The sequence below is a fragment of the Canis lupus genome, chromosome 16 (genome assembly GCF_003254725.2).
Source record: "Canis lupus dingo isolate Sandy chromosome 16, ASM325472v2, whole genome shotgun sequence".
In the NCBI taxonomy this organism is placed as follows: domain Eukaryota; kingdom Metazoa; phylum Chordata; class Mammalia; order Carnivora; family Canidae; genus Canis; species Canis lupus.
The window spans coordinates 32,818,139-32,838,057 of record NC_064258.1 but is presented as its reverse complement, the minus strand read 5'-3'; the positions used below and the strand labels follow the sequence as shown (position 1 = coordinate 32,838,057).

General features: G+C 35.5%; 1 protein-coding gene across 6 annotated transcripts in view; it reads left to right on the top strand.

Annotated features, from left to right (window-relative positions):
- NRG1 (neuregulin 1) overlaps window positions 1-19,919 on the top strand; it is a 1,071,954-nt gene that overhangs the window by 916,001 nt on the left and 136,034 nt on the right. For 5 of the 6 annotated variants that reach the window (XM_025422814.3, XM_025422746.3, XM_025423336.3 and 2 more), the window contains exons 4-5: window positions 1,599-1,649; window positions 4,232-4,282. The exons of the other annotated variant lie outside the window; for it this stretch is intronic. In XM_025422814.3, the coding sequence (XP_025278599.3) occupies window positions 1,599-1,649; window positions 4,232-4,282 (102 nt within the window). The remainder of the gene's footprint in view (window positions 1-1,598; window positions 1,650-4,231; window positions 4,283-19,919) is intronic. 6 annotated transcript variants of the gene reach the window in all.

Here is a 19,919-nt window from a genome sequence, read left to right as displayed (position 1 = left end):
ATCAAGAAAGTCATAGCCACGTGAGAAACAGATATTGCCATATTATCAGCTCAGGCTGTCCTCTTTAATGCTTGCTGCTTGAGAAAGTCCAAAGGGTATTGTATACACTCACATTCTGATCCCTTTCACTTGTTCCAATTTTTTTGTGGGTGTAAGAGGCAATGTAGGCTACTCTGGTGCCTTGATAATAATCTCATATCTTGAATGGCCGGTCCTCCTAATGTTTGATAGAGAGGGCCATCCATACTTAATCTTCACAAGAAAGATATATGTGGTCGTACTAAAAGGTATATTTCTGATCTTTATATATTCATATTTTACTTGACACTTATTCTTAAACATCCCTGCTGAATCTCATGTTATTTTTTTTTCCCTTCTGGTTCCACAAAACCTTTTATCCCTAGAGAATCTTCTGAGGTTGAAGAAATATTGCCAGTTAAATTAAATCTTTTTACCTACTGGACTAGTCCTAGCATGGAAACCTGAAATGGTCATATTTATATTTAAAGATCATTTACGTTGATCGTGAACATTTCTAACTCCATGATTAACAGGCAGTTAATTCAACATAAAATGATAAAGATGATTTGCTTAGGATTTTAGTAGGTACTGGTAACTTCCGTAATATATATGTATATATCACAACAGATTCAAGATATCTTTTTGTCCTGGTTAGTAAAGAATGAAATATTATTAAGTCATTTAACAATAATTATGCAAACAGTGAAGGTTGAATGATATTCATCATGGCATCACTGCATCTTTTCAGGCTTCATAAACCTATCCTTACTGAAAATACTAGCTTTTAGCATGGGAACCCCTTTTCAAAAGGACGGAAGAAGACAGAATTGGTTAGGCGATGGAATCGTCCTTTGTTCCATTATAAAGGAAACTGAAAGAAAACTGAAAGAAACTGAAAGAAAGCACGTCAAAGCTTAAACAAGTCTGTCACGATTCCCATGATAATGGTGTGTCCAGACGTATATAGTTTCTTCTTCACTCCCTTGGGGTGGGAGCTCCCTACTTACTCTGTGCCCTGCCTGGAATCACTGAAAGTCTATAGAAAAGGCGCCCCCATTTGGGTCACCGTTGGCAATTTTCCATAGAGTTCAGTGTCAGAACTTGATGTTTTTCACCAATCCCACCGAGAAACATCACTGGTTTTTGGTTTTGGTTTTGAACAAACATGTAGTTCTCCGAAGATTGATAACCTAAAAATTCTGACCACACCTTTGATCCTATAGCTTTGACATTTTTTACTTCTATCTGCCTTCCTTTCTGAGAAGAAGCCCATAGCCTCCTTGCTGTATGTTGTCCTGCACTAGCCTTGCAGGGAGGTGGAGAATTCTTCTTACATATTCCAGCATAGCTCATCTCATGCTCTTGCCCAAGAAAGAAGAACTACTTATTTGGGCAGACTTTTTTTTTTTTTTTTTTTTTTTTTTTTTTGCATTTCTGACTTTTGGGGTGGACTTTCATCACTCTCTTGCAATACTTTCTTCTTTTACGCTCTTTTGTAATTTGAAGGTAGGCTGTGGAAGTGGCTCCCAGCCTCCTGATAATACATCATAATATCCTATCACCTTTTCTTTTTGCAGACATCATCACTGGCATGCCAGCCTCAACTGAAAGAGCATATGTGTCTTCAGGTAAGGAAAATAAGCTCACCAAATTTTACTAACCAGAACGACAGGCATAACTGCTGGCTGCACCTTCTACTAATCAGAATCCCTTCTACTTCCAAATTGTAGCTGTTCTTGTTTTCTGCTCCCAGATTTTCTCCAGCTCATTTTGCCTTTTGAGATTTTGCTTAAAAGAGTACAGTTCTTGCTATATGTATGAAGTTGGGCCTGAGAGGCATGCATGGGAAAAAGAAATGTCTAGATACAGCTTAGTGACATTAGACCAGGGACATCAGGATTATACATTCAGTTTTTACAATCTTTACAGGTGCTTCTCTTAGCCCTCTCTTCCTTTCATCCATGGTAGTTCATGCCCGGATAGTGTGTCAGTGTCCAATCCCTGACCTCTGGATTCTTAACGAGCAGTTGTTGATCACTAAACTTCTAGAAAACATTGATAGAAGCCTGAACTTTTCAAATGTTGTTTGGTTTGTTTTTGGCTTGTTTTTGTTTGTTTCTTCCTTGCCTATAATATTTGCCAGTAGCACTAACAATCTGAACAGTATTAGCAACTTATAACCCAATTCTACTAATGCATGTATAACCATAATTCATTGATTTCTCCATTGGCTGTGCATTTAATGAATCTGCTGTGGATTCTTTTTTCTTTTCTTTTCTTTCTCTTTCTTTCTTTCTTTCTTTCTTTCTTTCTTTCTTTCTTCTTTCTTTCTCTTTTTTATTTTTATTTTATTTTATTTTATTTATTTTATTTTTTTACTTATCCTCTGTTATTCTCTAGTTAACAAGACCTTGGAATATTTAAAAGTTCATATTTAATTGGAGGCAAGTTTTTAGAGTCCTAGGTTCAAAACTCAACTTCAGAAGTATGATAACTTGTTTCTGTGTGACACTGTACAGTTCACAAAGATTTTTAGATCTCATTTGGTCTTCACAACAGATGTGTGAAACAAGACATTATTTTTCTTGGTGTATACAGATGAGAAAGCTGAAGCACTAGAAATGTTAAGTCCTATGTCTCAGAAAGTAGGAGAGGGGGATCCTTGGGTGGCTCAGCGGTTAAGTGCCTGCCTTTGGCCCAGGGCATGCTCCTGGAGACTCGGGATCAAGTCCCATGTCAGGCTCCCTGCATAGAACCTGCGTCTCCCTCTGCCTCTATCTCTCTCTCATGAATAAATAAATAAAATCTTAAAAAAAAAAAAAAAGTAGGAGAGCAGATCCCTCCAGTTCAGTATTCCTTCCCATTACCTGTGTTTAATGTTTTGGCTTCATTGATTTCTCTCGTTATGACCTGTACTTTGTTGAGAAGCTATAAGAGGCCATATCATCGAACACAGACTTTTCTGATTTAACCGTCACCAGTTTCTCCTCTTCCCATCAAAGCCACCTGTTCAAGATCATAAAAGTTAAATCTCTCTGTAACTTAGTTGGCTCTGAAAATGCTTAGGGCATATACATGTGTTCTTAAGATATACGTATGCGTGTTACTGGGTGGGAGGATCCTGGGGTCTAAGAGGGTTGTACTTTTCTGAATGATGGAAAGAAAGCAAGAGAGAAGGAGACACCAAGGGAGGGGAAGAAAGAGAGAGATAAAAAGAACAAGAAAAAAGAAAAAAAAATTGTTGAGGTATCTGAATTTTTCCCCCTTTTGTTCAGGCATTTCTTTCTTATAAGGGTCTCCACTATCAGACTCCAATAGATGCTGTTAGGAGCCTGAGCTTTTCAGATTATGTGGTGCTTCTCTTGGGAATCAGGAGTGATTATAACTATTATTTTCTGATATATGACTTGAATCTTTTAACTTCCTGGCTGCTGAATCTCAATCCCTCTTTGATACTAACTTGCTCTTCTTTCTGACTAATAAAAACCCACAGGCCCCATGCTTTTTTTTCCTGCATGAGTTGTGTTTTATGCTCTGTCTGTATTTAAACACTAGTTTCTCTTCCTTTGTACTTGCTACCTAAGAGAATCTTGCTACCGTATATCATCAATGATCATATTATGAATTTACTTAGCATGTTGTGTTTGATCTTAACCTGATTGCTCCAGTAGATCGATGCATGGACTTTATTCAGCACCATATTTGGTCAGGGTGTTTATGCAGACCATGTTGCCTGAGAATAGATTCATTCTTTTTCTTCGTCTTCTTCTTTTTTTTATTTCCTCTACGCATGAAAGTTGACTTTCAGTCTCTCTAAATATGGGGATTGTTCTCTTTGGTTTCATGTTTCTGAAAATCAAGACCACACTTGAGGGAAGGAACGGTGCATTTCATCTGTATTGTGGATCTGTTCAGAGTAATGTTTCTAGGAAGTTCATATACCAGTTGGTACATGGGTATCTTCGCAGATGGACTGACCCCATTTTCATACCTTTCAAAAGAGTCTTTGGGTTTCGAATCACAGAAATAGTCCTCTGTGGTGTTTGAATATTGCATACATCTTCCTCTGACTTTGAAATGCTTCAGCTTTTCTGTTGCACTGTTTTCTAGTCCTCTTTTTCTGGATGATCCTCAAGCGTGGCACATTTCTGGTGTAAGAATGCAAGCAGCCTGACTCAATAAAGCTTCATTTCACTTCTTTGTTTTATAGAGTCTCCCATTAGAATATCAGTATCAACAGAAGGAGCAAATACTTCTTCATGTAAGTATATTTAAATATTCCATATGCTAGTTTCTAACCCAAGACAATATCTGCTTTGCTGGAGATGGTGGTCCTGTGTCTGTCTTCTGCCCTCACTGAGGAACAGTACATCAAGTTTGGGAGTAGGCTGGTATTTGGTGTTTGGAAGGGAATGGCCCCATGCTGTGCTTGGGGGGGACTAGCTATCCCCCCCCCCCAAGATATACACGGATATTAGAAGACACATATGTGGTGGTGTTCTAATGTAGTGTCTTTGAATGTTGACAAATGACTGCAGAGCCTCTGAGGCCTGGTTCTGAGTGAGCAATAGAGAACATCGTTAGTTGTTTTTAGCATATCTTGATGCCTTTAGCAATTGCCTAGGCCTGATCCCCAGCTGTTTGGAGCTTATTTTAAAGCTCCCCAGTTCTCATATAAAGTCTGCTGTGATAGAGTAAGGAAACTATATATAGATGCCCTTAATTCAAATTCAATAGCAAATGACTAATTATGAAAATGTTTGAAAGCAGGTCCCTAGGCAAGATCTCAGATTAGTTTTCATCTGTTTAATGTGAAATGTGCTTTGTGCTTATGGAGTTCTACAACTGTTAGATTGATTGGTGCTTTGTGCCATGTCAGGGGAACTTAAGAAATTAGCAAGGACTAGTAAAAATAGTTTTGGTACTTATGAATTGTGAATCTAATAGAATTAAATTTTGATATCCAGTGGGGGAATTTATCAGACCTTGAAAATAAAACTTATAATTAACAGTCTTGCTTTCCCTTATTTTAGCTCTTTATTTAAAGCTATTTCTCAGTTTGAGAAGCTCTTCAATAAATAGGTATTCCCAATTAACTCTATTCCAACGTGGAGAGTGTGTTTATGGCACAATTTCCTTTGGCTATCAACATGGTAGGAAATACTTGCAAGAAGGTCTGTACTTTAGGCCACTTCAATTGTTTTGTCAGTCTGTTTAAATATATATAGTTTGAATCTAAAGCCTTTCCCTTCGGGTTGGTACCAGAACTGTAATGATATGATGTAAACGTATTTTTTTATTGCATGAAGTATGATGTTTTGACTATATTTTAGCGAGATAAAGCATCATTTATCTAGATTGATGGAAGTAATCTAGTGAGATCAAACAGGAAATAAGATGCTAGAGAAGACTAAATGGGCTCCTTCTGTATTCTAAAGATACTCATTACATAGTCTAAAATGGTAATCCCTTCTGGGGAGTTTGGGATATTTGTTATTTAATTCTACTTATAAAAAGATTAGTATAATTATATAGATTTTAGCTAACTAGCATTAAGGAATCATGTTGAGCTTTGTTTTAGATTTTCGAGTGTTTATTATACAAGGGCAAATACTAGATTTTTCTTTTTGGCATTTTGTCTGGGAACAATTTCTCCCCTGCATGATTCATTGAATAAAGTTATTGGAACTCTTGTAATTGGAACCCTCCTGCTATCATTAACAGAGCGATGGATGCTATCCTTAAGCATATCCGAGTAGTTTTGGAATAGAAGAAATACTTCTTTGGGTTTTCCAGAGCTTTAGGGAACTGAAATGAATCTCTCAGTTTACATTTGTATTCATTGCAATACTGTTGAGAGAGAAATAATTTTGAAATCTGACTCTGATCTCTAATTCTCAGTAGAGTTAGTTCCTGATATTCGGTAAAGGTTTAAGACTAAGAATGAAGGCTTTGTATTTTGATATCATGTTAAAATATTTCAGTCTGCCATTTGCATACATCCTCCCTTCCCTGTTCATGTTAGGCTCTCAGTAAATACTGTGGAGTTGATTAATGCATACATTTTTTTTAATATCATGAAAATACACTCTGTAATTTGAAAATATAACCAATGGTGGCAGGATCCTAAGTCCAGTCTTGGTTGGAGCAATGAGAGCAGCGTGAGGCACTCAACCCATCTGGAGGGAACATCCCCAGAACTCCGCAGTGCAGAAATGTGTGATGTCAACATACCTTCATCCAGTAAAGGCTGAAACAGAAATGTGAGGAAACAAATAGCCATAAGCAGGACATATACCTTCAAATGATATGTAAGAGTTGAAAGCCTTGGGAAAGTTCACATGGGTTAGAAATAATCAGCCCTAAAGAACAGGTTCCTTTTCACTGCATTTCAGCCAGAAAGGAGACACCAGTAAATCCCTGTGCTTGAAAAGTGAACCATGCTTTTGCAATGTAATCATGTCTGGGGGGGCTACATTCTCTGAACTGTTGGCACTGGTGTTCTCTATGTACATTTTTAAAAAAATATTTTATCTATTTATTCATGAGAGACACACAGAGAGAGGCAGAGACACAGGCAGAGGAAGAATCTGGCTCCCTGTGGGGAGCCTGATATGGGACTGGATCCCAGGACCCTGGGATCACATCCTGAGCTGAAGGCAGATGCGCAACCACTGAGCCACCCAGGGTGTCCCTCTCTATGTACATTTTGAAAAGCCTTCCTAAAGTACTATGGATTCAGCAAACCTTTTATGTCTTATGATGAGTTGGTGTGCTTGTGGGGTCAGCCGCAGCCCTGCTACTTCTCCATCTTTCGGGTCCAAATGTGCATACTTCTGTGCAGAAACATCCCCTTACCGCCAGTCCTATTGATGAGAGAATCTCACTGCTGAGTAAATCCTGGGAGGGTTCCGCAGTATTAGTTGAAGCCCTTGGCCCTGCTCAGGTGCCCTGCAGGGTGCCAAGTCCATCTTTGCTGCCCACATCCTGCTTCTCCCCAGACCCCTGCCTGACCATGCCCACCCTCAAAGTTCTACTTTTGTCCTCTGTAACTCCTGTTGGGATAGAAAAGACAAAAAGAAGAGAACAGAATTGCTCACCTAGCTATCTGAAATACCACTGCTAATATTTTAATATATATTTTTCTCATCAGTGTTTTTTATTCTGGCTTTCCTGTTTATCTACCCTCCCTCTCTCTACTTTTAGTGTATCAAGCATTTTTCTCATGTTACTAAATACTAATCAGAAATATTTTAGAATAGTTTTAAATCTTAAATTTTTAAATAACTTTTTAAATCACTGTAACAATAAAGCAGCTGTTCTTGACTAGAGGTTTTAAGGGGTTTATGTTTCATTTACAAATACCCTATCATTTCTTCTACCTTTGTATTTAATATTCCTAGCATTTCATAAATATTGGTGAAATATCAAAGTTACTAATCCTTCCCTTTTTTTTTTTTTTTAAAGATTTTACTTATTCATGAGAGACATACAGAGAGAGAAAGAGAGAGGCAGAGACACAGGCAGAGGGAGAAGCAGGCTCCATGCAGGGAGCCTGATGTGGGACTCGATCCCGGGTCTCCAGGATCACGCCCTGGACTGAAGGCAGCGCTAAACCGCTGAGCCACCCGGGCTGCCCCATAATCCTTCCCTTTGTAAGGACAGTTTTAACTTTCTTTTTTGCAATTGGAATTGAAATTTGAACTGTACGCTCACTATTTTTTAGTTGTTAACTTATAAAATTTTCAAGAAGTTTCTGATAACGATCTTATAATTAACATTATTTTCCTTTATTTTATTCTTCTTTTTTGGTAAATGAGGCATTGGTGACTTGAAACGTATGATTTGCTAAATGAGTGTCCTATATTACACATAGTAAGTGATATGTAAAGAGAAGAATGTGAACCTTACAAAGCAGTTAGTAGGGCTCTCTTGTTCCTCCTTTATGTGTAGGATCAGGAAAAAGTAAAAGAATTACTTGGAACAAACCTTAGACTACTCTCTGAAGTGCTAGCTGTCTGTGACCCTATTTTGGTGTGATTTTTTTGAATGCTATAAAAAAGTGCAACTGTTATATCAGTCACTTTACTGAATTGAGAACCATCCATTTCAGTTTAATATGTAAATGAAGGAAACAAAAATAAAAAATCTAATGAATAGTAATTGGAAAAAATAAAGATAAGTTTCTGGAAAACAGTCTTCAATAGTAATAAATTTCTAATAATAATAATAATAATAATAATAATAATAATAATAATGGGAAACATCTATTGAAGACTTTCTGTGTGCCAGGCACTGTGCTAGGTGATTTACATGGATCATAACTCATAGTTCTCATAAAACCTTAATCCATTTTTCAGATGATAAGGCTGATAGATCTTACCTGAAATCAGAGAAGCAGAATTCAAACCCAGGCAATCCACTAGCCTGCCATGCATGACATGTGAAGTTTTGTTGCCTCAAAGAAAGAGCCTTTAATATTAAAAGGAATGAGATTTTGTGAATGGACTGGAAAGTAATCTTTGACACGAAGTGGATTGAGAGTATGAGTGGTAGCTTAGGTAAATGCAGGACCTGGGACCAGCTGAGCCCATATGATCTGTGTTTTATGCATCAAAGCATGCCAGGCAGTGAAGTGAAATGTAGAAAACACACAACTTGGGTGGACACATGCTCAAAAATCTAAACATGAGTGCTGTAATTACTAGGTAAATTTAGGTAAGTTGTTTAATTTCCCTGAGACTCAGTTTCAGGGCCCATATAATCTTGTTTATCTCAAATCTACATTGGAAATGTGGGAAAATTAATGTGAATCACTTAGCACAGCTTTGCTTTTAGGTGGTCTCCTCTATCTGTGGGAGAGAGAAAAATGAAAAAAACAACAACAACAACAACAATGTGACTCTGAAGAGAGACTGATAATCAGAGGAGGCCTTGTATCTCATTTGAACAATGTAGGAAAATATCTTTATTTTTGGAGGAGGAAAGGGGTTAATTTTTTGCACTCTTAATGATGATGCTGAAAGTTCTATGCCAAGAAGTCACTATGTCTTTTCAGAATATTCTATATTCTCAGCTAAGGCTGCATTTCAAAGGAACTTATCCAGGAAGTCCTCGGAAATCTCTGAATGAAATGGACAATTCAATCTTTAATTTGGCACCTAAAAGAGCTAGCTGAAGGGGAAAATGTCTTTTGTCTGCAGGACATTTCTGTTATAATGAGATACAGCATTTTCACTTGGGAATAGCACAGTGATACGTATTGATTAGATAGCACCATGTCTGCTGGTCCATTGGGGAGATTTAAAACTATGATTCTTACATTCCATCCTCAGCTGTAACTGACTTACCTGCTATTATGGTAGAGGAAACTGCCTGAACCTATGCTAAATGATTCAGCAGCTGGAAAAATGGCATTTCAATTTCAGATCTTTATTGGTCGCAAAATATGAAGTCTGTCCATTGGAGAGCTACTTCCAATTGAATGTAAATTGTATTTGCAGGTTTCTTGTAAGCATGACATTTTCAAGGGTGTGGTGGCTCATTCTGTTGTGGAGAATGACAAACAAATTCTCATGCATCATATAGTAAGAGAATAATTTAAAAAGGAAATTGCCCAACTGGTATTACTTCCATCTTTCTAATTGCCTAGACACATACAGATTTTTAGGACAAGTGACTTGGAGCAAGAGCATGGACAGATACATCACAGCCATTCCTATGCTCAGGCAAGTTATTGCTTTCATGTTCATTCATTCATTTTGTAAGTGACTATATCTTACTTTTTTTCTTCAAGTACCACCTGCCACTGTGGTACTTTATATGTAATATAATTCTTCAGTTCTGCCTTTGACCTTTCTAAAGTCATTGACTTTCATTGCATTCCACTATTGGATAAGATAATCGCAAAACTTTTGATCGAGCTTATAATGAAATTATAGTTAACTTTTTGTATTCAGTTAAAATTAACCTTTACAAAATTATTCTTTTGAACCATGAAATAAATCATTTGTGTGTATATGTATATATGACTGATATTTGTATCATACTGTATATTTTATAAGGCATATTTTTATACATTGAGTCATTTATTCACACAAGAACTCTGTGACCTAGATTTCATCCCATTTGTCAGATGAGGGGTTGAGCCTCAGATACTCTGACATGTCCAAATTCAAAAACTAAGTAGGTGGTAGAGCAAAAATTTAACCTGAATCTCCTGATTGAAAATGTTATGGTCTTTTATTTACAAAGTCTTACGGGATCCATTCAGCTAGTTTGAGGGAAGGCCTTCTTTAAAAAAAAAAAAAAAAAAAAAAAAAAAGCATCAAGGTGCAGTTTGTATAAAGCCTCCAGGAATATGATCACATTAGTCCCAGTTATCTCAAAGCCAGCTTTTATTGAAGTAATATACTTTCCACAAACTATAAGGTAATGAAGTGGACAGGCAAGCCCTAGTTAATGACAACACAATTCAAGGGTTTAATAGTAAAAAAGGAGGCAGAAGTGTTGGTCTAGAACTATTTCAGTGACCTTGCTGCTTGACTTTGTTATTTTCAGAATGATGTGGTGTATTTCCAAATATGCTCTTTTACAGAGATGGGAGTACTCTTAGAGTCATTGTGCTAGTGGGAGTTTGATCTTCATCAAACAGGCATATTTTCCTCGGCTTAGTTTATGTTGAGGATAGATGCATTGCCTTACTCCAGACTACTATTTAATTTAGTACATGATATCTTAAATCATGAAAATTATTTGCACGATAGAGTAATTCATAAATGGAAAATTGTCAGACCTGGAGCAATTATTTCCCTGTATTTTATTCTTTGGGGTGATTTTTACTGAAATATTCTCTTTAACATTAAAAAAATCAGTCTTTTTGTATATTAGCTGAGAGAGGAAAGGACATCTTTATTCTTCCTGTTTTCAGAGTAGTAAAAGCTATAGTAAGTATTTTTAATCATTTGGGATAGAGCAGTGAAATGGATTATATAGAAAAGAGTTTTAATTTTTTAAATGTTGAAGTGGAGGCCAGGGAATGGAGACCGGGAGGTACATATCAAGAAAGCCTCTAGAATAACAGAGCTAACAAGATTTTGATAAATTTACTTATGCTGAACTTGGTGGTTTTATTTTTTTTTTCAAGTTATCTAAGGATCTGAGAAATAGGAAAATGGGAAAAGAAGCCTTTAAATTGGACCTGGGATACTTTAGGAAATAGCTCTCTCCCTGGAGAAGAAGGAGGAATAAGATAGAGGAAGGGATGGGGAACAGCATGATAAAGCAGCAGCAAAATAAGAAATATGGATTGTGATTTAAGACTGTATCAATTACAAGCAATAGAAATTTAACTCCAAAGGGCTAAGATGTAAAGAGAGTATGTTGGCTTACATAACTGGCCCAATTTGATCCAGAGCCTCAAATGCATAATGGAATGGTTCCTCAGTCTTTATGTGTTTTTTTCTCTACAGATGTTAGCTTCATTCTTAGGGGGTTTTCTCTGCCTGACAAGGAGATAACTGCTGGTGTCTCTAAGCCTGTAACCCCTCAGCTCATAATCTAAAAAAGAGAAAGCCTATTCCTTATCCACACAGCAAAATTTAAGGAAGAATGCGATTGGTTCTACTTGTGTCATATGTCTACCCCTAAAATCTTTACTGTATCAGGGGAGATTAATGACTTCATTTGGGCAGGGGCGGGGTCAGATATCCATTGCTGTGTGCGTTTGGGTTAGTGAGACAGATGGGCTCAGTGCCATGGGAATTGCAGGGTATAGGTTCATTACAGAGAGGAATGTTTTGTACCTAAAGAAAGACAAAGTGGGCTAGACAGGCAAAACCAACACAGCCATCTATGGCTGATGAGTAGACAGCTTGAGAAGAATCAGGAGATGGACATCAGAGAATTTTAAAGGAAATTTAAAAATCAATGTTAACTGAATATTCTTTAATCAGGCAGACAAAATTAATGCAGAAATTTTAAAGAAAATGAGTTAGAAAACTGAAGACAATTGAAATACCTTGAAAGACTCTTTCTTAGAACCTATGAGTTGACTATATAATCATTCTTAAAAATACTCTTTAAAAGAAAAAATCCAGAAACTTAATGCTTTTCTGAAGAAAGTAGAAAAAAAATGAGTAACAGTTTTCCAACTAGAATACATGGGAAGCATTTTTGAAATCTGTAAAATGTTCTGACTTTGGAGTTAAAAGTCAAAGTCTGCTTGATCCAGATTCTTTTATTAAAAACTCTATGATTAAACAGATTTTGAAAAACTACTAGTTTCTTTCACCAGAGTAACTGTGTGTTGATTAGTTTGTTTCTTCCTTTTAACAGTAAGAGAAGGAAAAGAAGCATGCTTAGCCCATTCCATTTCATATTGTACAGAAAAGTCAGCAGGTCTTGTTGAAGTGTGAAATAAATCACTTTACTGAGGCTTTATCAGCCTTATAGACATGACCACTGAAACCTGAAGGAAATAATGTCTTCACCAGTTCATCTGTAGGCAGAACCCACTTTTCCCCGCCCTACTCTTATTATAATGCATCTAGCATACAAGGCACTTGAGTATTTAATTCAGTTTTTAAAAATAAAGGTGCTGTGTATTCATAGTTCAACTAACGGTCAAAGAATTGCTGGAATGGCACTTTTCATTTTATCTCTCAGTCTACCAGAAGTCAGTAAAATCTTTAAAACCAATTATATGTGCCAATGTGGGTTAGAGTCTCAAGCTACGCTCATCTCCGTTAAAGTCCATAACTATCTCTCATTTAGAGATTTGGTGTTTAGGTTGAATTTGTTGATCATATATGAGCTGTTGTTTTCTTCATTGCTCAGGTATTCCAGAATTTGGAATTTCAGAAGAGATTCCAGAATCTTTTCTTCAGGGAATATCAAGCTTTTTAAAAAATGTGACAAGGAGAGAGAAATTGAGAGAGGGTGACAGGGGGCCAAGAGACAGGTTTTGTTAAATATTGCAGGACTTTTATTCGCTGTGATGGAAAATATCATCAATCTTTCTTTTAATTTTTAAAAGGAATTTTGGGCTATTAATCTCTACATTCCAACAGTCAGAATAGTAAAATACAGATCCGAATAGGCCAAGTGACAACTAAGGTCAAATAGCAAGTGAGTGGTAAGTGGAAAATTAAAATTTTTGCTATGTGAGTCTTAGAACTTTTTCTCTCTTTGATTAAAATAAGCAAATAGTTAATAATCTATCTCCCACAGTGATCCAGCATGATGCTAGGTAGGAACTGTGATATGTATTTCTTGAAGTGGGGAGTGGGTTGGGGGAGATGAATCAAGAACAGTCCTTGGGTGAAGTAGTTTGTAGTAAAGTAGAAAGACTAATTGTGGTTAATTGTGATAATTATGTGCAATGACACATGCTCATGATACAAAGTGAAATATGGGGGGCAGACTTTTAAATCAAGTTGTTGTTTTGGGGGCATCTGGATGGCTCAGTGGTTGAGCCTCTGCCTTTGGCTCAGGTCGTGATCCCAGAGTCCTGGGATCGAGTCCCGCTTCAGGCTCCTGCATAGCCTGGTTCTCCCTCTGCCTATGTTTCTGCCTCTTTCTCTGTGTCTCTCATGAATAAATAAATAGTAATAAAAATCTTTAAAAAAATAAATCAAGTTGTTGTTTTAAATAATATTGTTTAAGATAGAATACACTTACCCATTCCGTGGCATGTGATTTAAAAGGAAATATTATTTGAATAATATTATTTGAAAATATTTTTTTTTTTTACTGTGGTCTCTGTTTTAAGTAGCCAATTGTTTCTGCTTCATGTTTAAAGCTCAGTAATTATACCAAGAGATAAGAATTCTGAAATTTATCCTATTTAAGAAAAATGATGAAAATCTGTGATTTACTATTTAAAGTAAAAGACCAAGTAACATTACGAACAATCAGAAGCTACTTTGCACTAAGGAGGGTTTTGAAAGTAGTTTGGGGAATTTTTAAGGGATTTAGAAACTTAACTGGAAATCTTAGATGAGCATAATCACAGTATGGTAAATTGAATTATTGTTGATTTTCAGAAACTTACCCAGGTTCATAGATGGACTTAAAATATATTCAAAAAGATGCTTTTGATTAGGTTACCTGGACATGTACATGGAAAAGTTGAAGTTTCTTGAACAATTTTATTTTCATTTGGCAAAATTTGGAGGTTTTTGTTTTTATTTTAAGTCCATTGAATTGACCCAAAGGTCAATAGTAAAGAAATAGTAAACATGAAAACATGTCTAATTATATTATTACTGAGTGAAACATAGAAATTAAAATAATAAAATAAATCTATTAAAATGGCTAAATATTGAAAAACAACATATTCCTTTATAATGATTCCTCTTTTGATTCCTTAAAATTCATTTATTAAAAGCAGTGATTAATTGACAAGAAACTTCTGTGTCATTTGACTGAATTTTGAACTACAAATTCCTCATGTGAAAATTAAGATGTATTCAGAATATTCAGAAAAAGAATCTGCAAAAGGAAATAGTATTAAATGTTATTTTACAATGTTTTATATAAATGTTCTGCATTTTAATTTAGAGATCTAGCTATTTAATCAACTTATAAAAATCCATGCCATTCACAAATAATGTAACTTGGAGAACAGATCATTGTTATTTTAATTCTTAGTTTACAAACCTATAAGAAGGAAGTTGCTACATTTACTTAAAAACAGTTGTGAAATCTAACATGGTCCAGCAATGATGAACTGTTCCAGGCAGAATGCACCATGTCAGACAGGATATTTTTATGAGATGTCGTATGAGGAAATATGAAGAGAAATAGCCTTACACATATCAAGAGAAAATTATTTAAGTGGCCATAATGGATTTTTTACAAATTTTGTACATTTCCCTTTAGTTGATCCAGATGGATTTTTTTTTCTCTGTTATCCTTATGGCAGCTTCTTATTTTCACATCTCTAATACTCCAGAGCAGAAATGCATCTTGCTCAGGCTTGATCCTCAAGTTATCTGCAAAAAAATAAACCATACAAAGAGTTCCTGGGTATGTTTTAGAACGAATAGATTATGGGGGCAGCAGAATTGCTGTGTATGTGCAAATGAGACTGTGTGTAAAAGCAAGATAAGCTTTAGGAAGGATATAGGTGACTCAGGGGGCACATAAGGGATTTATTGGGACCTTTAAAAACATTTTTTACAGTGCAGGTGAAGGGGACTGAGGTTTAAAACTGTTCAGCTTTGTCAGAAAATAAAAATGAAACCTGACACACATATACATAGAGAAACAAGTATTTTAGTAAAACTTATTGCTTGCTCTTTTAATGTTTCTAGAACATTGGCTGTGATTTGTGTACAAAGTTCATTGAGGAGTGTGTCTAATAGAGACTTCTAGTAGAGAGGGTCTTCGTGAATAGAGGACCAACTATAATCTCAATATATTTTCAAAATGTTGTAACTCACCTCCCTCCTTTTGCAGACCTGGGTATATTTTATTTAAGTTATGCTCTGAAATTGTGGAGGAAAAAAAAAGCATTGCTTGTCCAATCAAGGAAGAAAGTAAACTCTTTATTATTTTGTTGATGTACGAAGATGTTAGATTATCTTCCACTGCCCAGGGGTACTCTTCTGGTTGTCTCATAGCTTTTGCTTCAAGCAATAAACTTGCCGCTTGTTAATTAACATGATATGCACATCAGTTCCCAAACTAGAATGTAAGGTCCAGGAGGAAGGAATTTGGGGTTGTATTTGTGTGCATTCCCCAAGCATATCACTGTGCCATTTCCCAGGAAGTATTAATTAAATGGATATAAACATAAACAGTGAGGTGATTTTTTTTAGTTAATTATAATTTTTTAAAGCTGTACAGATGTAATTGTAGGAAAGCCATCTAAATCTTAAATCATGAAACAAATATTTAAATATTTTAAAGTCAAAGTTTTTAAAAATAACATTGGCTTAAATAATATTAGAGAATTTTTAATTTTGAGAAGTATTTCATACTTTGCTTCTATTTCAAATTTCTTTCTGGTTTCTATATTTAGAAAGTCTCTTCATTTTTAGATAAATACTCATTTACATGGTGATTCATTAGAACCTGTTTCACCTTGGATGGGATTATTACAAATTATCTGAAAATGTACATATTAACTGGTTGGTCGCTGTTCCTCCCTGTGGTGCTGAAGAGTCACTTGTTTGGGAGTAAGAGAGTGCCCGCTTAGAGTTAATAAGGTTGACCTTTCTTTTATTATCATTAAAAATGATAATAATAATAAAGTAGTAGTATCCTTTAGTGAGCACCTATCACATGTCTGGTACTCTCATCTGAGAATAAATATTTATTAATGCCATTATGTGAATGAGGGAACTAAGAGGCTCAGACAAGTCCATGTCTGTCACGGTTATATTACAGGTGGTGGCAGAAGCAAGGCTGCATTCCCCCCCCCCTTCTGACTCCAGATCCTGTAATCTTTTCACTCACTGATTGCAGAGGGTGAAAGACAAACCTTCAGAGGGCTCGTCTTGTGACTTTGTTTTTTTGCTCTGTTTTGTTTTGTTTTTAAGATTTATTTATTTGTTTTGGGAAAGGGAAGGGGGGAAGGGGCAGAGATAGTCCTAAGCAAACTCCACATGGAGTACAGAATCCCACATGGGGCTCAATCTCAGGAACCTGGAATCACCACCCGAGCCAAAACCAAGAGTGGGATGCTTAAACCAATTGCACCACCTAGGGGCCCCTTCTTTTCTGACCTCATACTCTGAAGGTCATGTGATCATTGCAGCTACTTTTGAAAATAATCTTTTTCTCTAATGTCATTGCTTGGACCAAATCAGTTCTATGAATTAAGGTTCCTGAGCAAAGTACAGAAATATATATTACACATTTACTATGATAAAAAAAAAATTAAAACTAGAAAGTTTGAGGTAACAAATTCTATTCATTGATACTTGGATAATTTAGAAGGAATACCAGGAACCTCTAGTACACACACACTTTGGGGTGGAGGGAGAATGATGAATGTATTATGGCCAATAAAAGATGTGTGCATTAAATATCTAAAACTTGGGTTATAAGAAGCAAACATGTGATAGGTAGCCTCAGCTACCTCATCCTTCATTTTGATGGCAGTTTTCAGATCAGTTTTGAGATGCAGAATAAAAATCATAGTTTTTTGTTTAAATTTCAGATTGATAAAGTTATTTAGTGTAGAATCTTTACAGTAAGTTTTCTTTTTTGTATTTAGATTGACTTATTTTGTCAGTTTTTAGGGTTGTTTTTTTTTCCCAGGCAAGATGGCATTCTCATCTCCTGCTGCTATTAACATTTAAAGCATGCAGCCTTTTGTTGCATTGTGGTATAAATTCCAAGTGACTGACGATGATTAAACAGAAAATGAAACTTGAATGGCACTATCTCAGAATCTACTTAAAGCCGTGACAGGTGTCTGTCTATAGCAATATATCAGTTTTGAACACATGAAGAGTAAGAAATTGTGGCTTTTTCATGGTTGGGTTTCTTTTTCTTTGAAATCAAGGGGAGAAAATACCAATTTGTCCTGGATCACTAAAACAGTGATCTGGATTTGTAAATAGGGTGGACAACACAAAACGCAGGATGAATAATCCCTGAGCTTGCAGTCTGAATCTATGCACCATACCTGTTTGATACTGGTTGTGATTTTCTCATTTGTACACAGATACTGTAGTAACATTTATTTTATTTTTATTTTTATTTATTTATTTATTTATTTTGCATTTCCAGGCAGGTTTTAATTGTGTGCAATACCTTCCCTGGTTCTTTACATCAGGTCCAATGGGTTCTTTTCATACATGACAAATGTTTCCATTTATTCAGCATATGTCAATGTGCACAGCACATACATCACAATAGGGCTCAGCACCTGTATAAAACTACAGACAGATTCTACAAACCACGGAAAGCACATTTAAAAAAAGTGTATAACTGTAATTAAGAACCAAGCACTCAAGAAAGATAAGACACAATGAATTAATTGGGATTACAGCTCTTCTTTCTGCATTGACTGCGAAAGCTTGGAGATCTGAATTGTGCTTCAGCTCTGAGCTCAGGACTCCCTCCAACCCCCAAGGCTCTTTAACGTTTGTTATTACTTAGCTATTTTATTTGGCAGTGATCCCTCAATCTCATCTTCTAATGCACTGGCAAGGTTCCTATTGCCAATAGCGCAGAGCCTACTACTGCTAGGGTAAGCGACATAGCCGAACTTTCTATCCTCTGCATCCTTATAAATAATGTATCTGGTTTCCTGTAACTACATGAACCCTTAGACTTCAGTAGGCATGTCTTTGTTAGGGTAAAACAGTGGGGAGATGAACGGTTGGGGAAATAGTTGTAGGCAGTTATTATCACTGATTAGAACCCAACTCCATCATATATGCATTAATCACTGGGTTAATGTTAATGGAATGCTTATGATATTTATAGTAGACATAAACATGATCTATAAAAATAGTGTCTTTGCTGACTAAACTGCATGCTTAATTCAACTGGAAAGTGCTTATAATGTTCACCTAGGACCTTTTGATTAGATCTAATTTACTTATTTTTAAAATCTCTTCTACTCTGCATACAATCCATTTACCCTTTTTGGGTGTGTGCACACTTGTTCTTAAGAACAGTAGTGAGATAGTGGCTAAAGATAATACATAGTGCTCCAGCTTGATGGTATAACAAGTTACTGGATTTAGGATGAAGAAGGAAAAATGCTATGATAATGAGTTAATAGTAAAGTAAGTAATATATATCATACTTCTAACTTCAAAGTGTTTATAAACTTAGTGTCATTAAAAATTAATGTTTTACTTTGAGCAATAGAGATTTTAGTATTTAAACGAGAAGCCAATTTTTAAAAACAAAACTTCTTTAGCAATGTTCTTTAAGATGCACTTTCAGACAATGTTAGTATAAAGTTAGAACGTGTCATCCCAATATATATCCTTTTCTTTATTGGAAATGCCATCATTGGATTTTCATAGAATGATTGTTCAGCATTAAAATTATGTTGTATGGATGAAAAAATTCAAGTTGATTTAGATGTTAAATGGGAATCAGGGTGCTCTAGAGCCTTGTATATTTTCATCAGAATCAATTGAAAGAAGGAGAAATCATGTTTCTAAGTAGATTAAGGATGTTAATCCTCTTCATTTCACTGTTGGTTTCTTTAATTACTATCAGTTTAAATCTGAATGGCTCATGTATTTATGAATATGATGACTTATAACTAATAATGACACTTATTTTGGTCATTTTTAGCTTTTGCCATGTCAGAGAAATTTTGCAGAACTAGGTAGTTATCAGAACTAATGTTAATCAAAATGTTTCAAAAAATGTTTCATATTTATTTCTTTGACTCATGTTGAACTTCCTTATTGATCAAACTAGTTTCTACAACCAACTGATTTTTAAATTAAATCATGATCCATATCTGTATGTAGTGTAATTTTTTCTCTTTGATTTTGAGTACAGATTTTTTCTATTTTGAAATGTCAGGATTTCTGTGAAATTAAAACATTTCCTTAATGATTCAGAAAATTTGGCCAGCCCTATTTTAAAACTGCATTGTCATCACTGGTAAATAAGAAGTCTCCAATTCACCAAAAAAGATAATAATAAAGTATATTAATATTTCATTTATGTATTTTAATCCACCCACTAAAAGCAATCAGGCCAATAATATCTAAAAAAAAAAATCAACCCATCATCTATAACTACTATAGCCTAGTTTGTTTCAATGGGTGGTTTTTTTTTGATGGATACTGAGGATAGATATAGATGGATTATGTTTTTCTGCCTCTAATTATCCAATACTTCCAAAATCTTCCTGTTTAGGATTAGTGCTTTCTGGAATTGGATCTCTGCATTCTTCTTCTGTCATT